At 39.0% G+C, this 5,279-nt stretch overlaps 1 protein-coding gene across 1 annotated transcript; it reads right to left on the bottom strand.

Annotated features, from left to right (window-relative positions):
• Positions 1–258: 258 nt before the first annotated feature.
• Positions 259–1,147, bottom strand: LOC116629190 (taste receptor type 2 member 66-like). The gene is given in 2 exon segments (XM_032399499.1): positions 259–340; positions 342–1,147. Coding segments are annotated over 2 exon segments (888 nt in total).
• Between the last annotated feature and the right edge of the window lie 4,132 nt (positions 1,148–5,279).

Below are 5,279 nucleotides of genomic sequence, written 5' to 3'. Positions count from 1 at the left end.
TATCATTAAATTGCTTACCTGCAAAAGGTGGGTTAATGATATGCTAATCTTATAATCTTTCTCATATTTTTCATAAATACACACACATATACTTTTTGTGATATGCTTAGGTAAAAGACTTTTCTAGAAAGTACTTTAGAAAGTACTCAATGATATACTCATTAGAAAAAGAGGAAAGAAGTATAAAATGTTATAGACTCCATCAACTTGTTTTCTCCTAGAAAACACATGATGCTCCTCTTACACCCTTTCTTTCAGTCAGCACCTCAGCTGCCACAGAAATGACAGAAAGCCCTCTCTCAGCTTCTTGTTTCCCCAACTCAGGATAAATGAGTGGCTTGAACATGATTCCAATAGCCTTGCAAAGCAGGAGGATCAACTTGTTCGGCAGCCCATTAGAACTCCAGACTGTGAGAGTCAGGAGGTAACCTACCAATAACAAGAGAAAGGAGATCAGAGTCTGCATGGCTCTTATGTGGACCTTGGTGCTGGGATCTTGGGATCTTCTACCACTGGATTGCATCTTCTTGAGATGTTTCCACAAGGAAAAGATTAAGAGCAGGAAAGATGTCAGGGATATAGCCAAGGGCACAAAGTTTGCTAGCGTGAATACAGTCATATTCAAAAGGCTTACAATGTTCCCCAATTTGGTCTGCCTAGTGATGTTTCCTTCATATTCCTTCGTCTGCATTTTCTCATATATGCTTACCACTGCAACATGAAAAACCAAAAAGAACAGAGACCCCAACAGTATCACAAGAACTACACTTTTAACTCTCCACTTCAGGCAAAGAAAAATAAGGCTAGAGAAATTGGCTATTTTGAACAAATAAAATACGCTGAGGCTAGTAGCAAGCCAGATGCTAAAATGATTGTTTACCATCCACGCAATATGAACAAGAAGTCTTACTTCTAAACTATATAAAGCTGGATTCAACACAGCTGCAAACCAGTTTATTAACATTACCCAGAGCAAACCGATTCTGGAGACCACCAGAGCAGTGAGAATTTGATCAGCTGAGGACATCTTTCGTCTCTTGACCCCGTCAATGCAGTTCACCACTGCTCCAAAGCCACTGGCAGAATTTCCTAGAACAAATTCTGTTATTACTAGGACGGAAAAAATGCCCGGTAGTAAAGTTACCATGTCTAGAAAGAAAAACAAACCAAAAAGCCAAGTCTAATGTCACTGGTTGTGATTCCTTGAATATTCGGACCTTACGTTCTATACAGGCAGCTGATTTCTGAGTGTGAAAGTAAAGTTCTTGTTTCTTTTAAATTCTGTGACTAATGTCAAGCAGGAAAGCACCAGGGTATGCTAATAGATGAGCTCAATGCCGTCTTGATGAAAAACATTGTTATTCCCAAATAGCTAAGTTGACTCCGACTCATACACTGTGTGTCCTTGCCATGGGCTGGATTATTCCATAACTGGTGTCGAAGTGAAAGCTGGGGTCACATTTGCTAACATGCAAATAAGGACATATTGTTTTGCAATTTGTTCCTTTTTTAACCTTTCCATAATTTGTGTTCACCAACTTTAGTTTTGAGGTAGTAAAATTTAAAAACCCAATAGAACAAACAGTGAATGTTCAAACTGTTTCATGGAGCTGGGTTATAGCTAGGATCTACAGCACTATGGATTTATTATTACTTTTTTAATGCCAGATTTACATAGGAAGAATTCAAGCTTTTCCTATCAAAAGCATCCAGAAAAGACAATTCTCTCTAAAAGCTGGTTGCTGATAACTAATACTTTAAAAAAGTTTATTTATTTACAAGCTCATAAACACACACACACACAAACTCACACAAATACATATGCATCTCGTGGATGAAATTACTGTCCTATAATTTCCAAAATGTAAAATCAGTGTCAGGAGATCATCCAGTTTAAATCCTCCCTTTCTCCCATGCAGACTTTTCAACCCATTATTAATAGCTACCAGATATATCTCTCATGCTTAGGCTTTTGATAAAGTTCTTTTATGAGTCTATTTTATATTTAAATATTAATATTTAATTAAAATATTCAAGAATTTTGTAAACAGTTTTGGGCATTTCAAAAGAACATGTGTTTTCCATTGCCAATTCCAGTATTTTCCATATATGAATATTCAATTTTGTTTTCTCTGTTTAATTCATTTTTGATAACTTCTTTTTTAAGATTAATAGATGTTGAAATCAACTTTTACCCTTGAATTTCATTCAGATTCAGTTTTTGTAGTAATTGTTTTTATTTTTTTATTTTTTATTTTTTTAAAGATTTTATTTATTTATTTGATATAGAGAGAGAGCACAAGCAGGGAGAGCAGCAGGGGGAGTGGGAGAGGGAGAAGCAAGCTCCCTGCTGAGCAGGGAGCCTGACGCGGGACTCAATCCCAGGACCCTGGGATCATGACCTGAGCCGAAGGCAGATGCTTGCAATCAACTGAACCACTCAGGCACCCCTGTAGTAATTGTTTTTAGCAGAGGATCTTGAGCCGGACTGCCAGGATGAGAAACCCAGATTGTCTGCTTCATATATCTCTGATCTTGGATGCTGTTCTAAAACTACTCTCTGCCTCAGTATGATCATCAGTACAGTGCAGATAGTAATGATATCCTTTCCCAGTGGTCTTTGTGAGGAGTTTGTGTACTATCTTCCATCTTGCCTGTCTGGTACAGAAAGGGCAGGGAATGTTGTCCCTTAGTCGTTTGATCCTGTGTTGTTTGATACACTAAAGTTAACCTACTATAACTTCCATTTAGGAGTAGAATGTAGCAAATTGAAAAAGGAAAAGATTCCCTCCAATAACAAGCAGGATAAAGAGAGTAAATTGCCAAAATTGTATTTGAAATTCATCATAAAGCTGTGCAAGAAGGGAAGACTACCTGAACTAAAAACTGGAATACAGAGTCTTCTCAGGTAAAGAGATGATCTATATATTCAGTGCAATTCCTATCAAATCCCGGCAGGCTCCATTCACAGAAAGTGAAAAACTATGTCTAAAATGTATATGGAAACGCAAAGCGCCCAAATAGCCAAAAGGATTTTTTTAAAAAAAGAACAAATTTGGAGGATTTCAGTTCCTAGTGTCAAAGCTTGCTACTAAGCTGTATTAATCAAGATAGTGCGGTATTCTCATGCAGATAGATATATATATTAATGAAACACAATTGAGAGTCCAGTCTAATATTTACATTCATGGTCAATTTGTTACTGAACCCAGTTGGGCTGCCTGTCGCTCGAAAGGCCATTACTCAAGAGATGAGATTTTGTTTGTTTTATTTTTTAAGGTTTTTATTTATTTATTTGAGAGAGAGCATGTGCGTGCAGCAGGGAGGGACAGAGGGAGAGGGAGAGAATCTCAAGCTGACTCCCCGCTGAGCATGGAGCCCGACACAGAGCTCTATCTCACGACCTTGAGCTCATGACCTGAGCTGATATCGGAGTCAGACGCTTAGCTGACTGAGCCACTCAGGCGCCCCTCAGGAGAGGAGTTTTTGATTGGAAAGGAACATGAGCTTTGTTCAGGAGGCTAGCAACCTGGGGAGAAGGCAGACTCTTGTTCAAAGCCAACTTGGAGATTTCTGCCTGGCCCAGGGTTTTTAAAGGGGTTTAGGGTAGTTACTCAGCAAAAGGAGTGCAGCGGCCTGCAACATTTCTTGATTATGTGCAGACTCCATGATGCCAGCTACACACGTTATCTCAGTGCAAGGGGGTCATGCAGGGCGGTCCGGTTCTTATGTCGTGATGTTTAGGAGGACTCTGTTCTTTCGGCAAAGGAGGGCAAGGTCTCCTGATACACAAAAGAAGTTCAGTAAAATAATTTGTGTGACCTAAAAGAAGAAAAACATTTTTCTAAAAAATTGCTAGGTTAATCAGAAAGCCAAGGCGGCTTCATATAGACTCGCTGGCTGCTGTGGCCTGGGAAAGTTCCGGTCCTTTACTCCTCAGGGCCAGTGGCCTACAGATCTCAAGAAAAGTAAACTAGTTCTTTCGCAGATCAAGGGCCTTAAGTCAGTAAGTAAGGAGGGTGTTAACTTGAAGCATGTGAACCCTTAAGACCAGCTGGAGTGCTGCTACAAATGAATTCAAAAAAGGTATCAAGGCAATCAAGGGCGGAAATGATCTTTCCTTTGTATCCACAAATGAAGTTGGGACAATTAAATATCCACATTCATAGAGATAAATTTAGAGCCTTATTTCATACCATGCAGAAAATTAACTCAAAATTGATTGTAGAACCTAAATGTAAGAGGAACAACTATAAACTTTAGAAAAAAACATAAAAGAAAATTTTGTAAACTTGAGTTAGGCAGACTTCTTAGATACAACATCAAAAGCACAATTCATAAAATTAATAAGCTAATAAATTGGACTGTGTTGAAATTGAAAACTTTTGTTCCCCATGATGTTCACACCCTAATTCCCTTCCCTTAAACATGGGCAGGACTTGTGACTTATTTCTAGCCTGCAGAATACGGCCAGCATGAAGGAATGTTGCAGATACTTACGATCCCAAATCGCTAATTCTGAGTTAATTAAAAGGGAGATTATCCTTCACCGGCTTGATGTTATCAGGTAAAGCCTCAAAAGAGTGGCTGGGCCTCCACTGAGTGAGAGACTCTTGCTGGCCTTAAATAAGTAAGCAGCCATGTGGTGAAGTACACATGGAAAGGGCCACAAGAAAATGAATTCTGCCAACAACCCATGTGAACTTGGGAGTGGATTCTTCAGCCAAGCCTGCAGATGAGAATACAGTATCGTCAGAATGTTGGTTTTTAACTTGGTGAGATCCTGAAGCTGAGAACATAGCTAAGCTTTGCCCAGACTCCTGACCCAAAAAAGCTATGAGATAATAAATGTGTGTTTGCATGCACCCCAATGTTTATAGCAGCAATGTCCACAATAGCCAAACTATGGAAAGAGCCCAGATGTCCATCAACAGATGAATGGATAAAGAAGATGTGGTATATATATACAATGGAATATTATTCAGTCATCAAAAAAGTGAAATCTTACCATTTGCAATGACATGGATGGAACTAGAGGGTATTATGCTAAGTGAAATAAGTCAATCAGAGAAAGACAATTATCATATGATCTCACTCACATGTGGAATTTAAGAAACAAAACAAATGAACGTAGGGGAAGGGAGGGGAAAATAAAATAAGACAAAATCAGAGAGGGAGACAAACCGTAAGAGACTCTTAACTATAAGAAACAAACTGAGGTTGTTGGAGGGGAGGTGGGTGGAAGGATGGGGTAACTGGGTGATGGACATCAAAGAGGG

This window comes from Phoca vitulina, unplaced genomic scaffold, assembly GCF_004348235.1.
Source record: "Phoca vitulina isolate PV1807 unplaced genomic scaffold, GSC_HSeal_1.0 scaffold352, whole genome shotgun sequence".
NCBI classification, from domain to species: Eukaryota; Metazoa; Chordata; class Mammalia; order Carnivora; family Phocidae; genus Phoca; species Phoca vitulina.
Note: the sequence above shows the minus strand (reverse complement) of the source record. Positions and strands in the feature narration are given on the sequence as shown.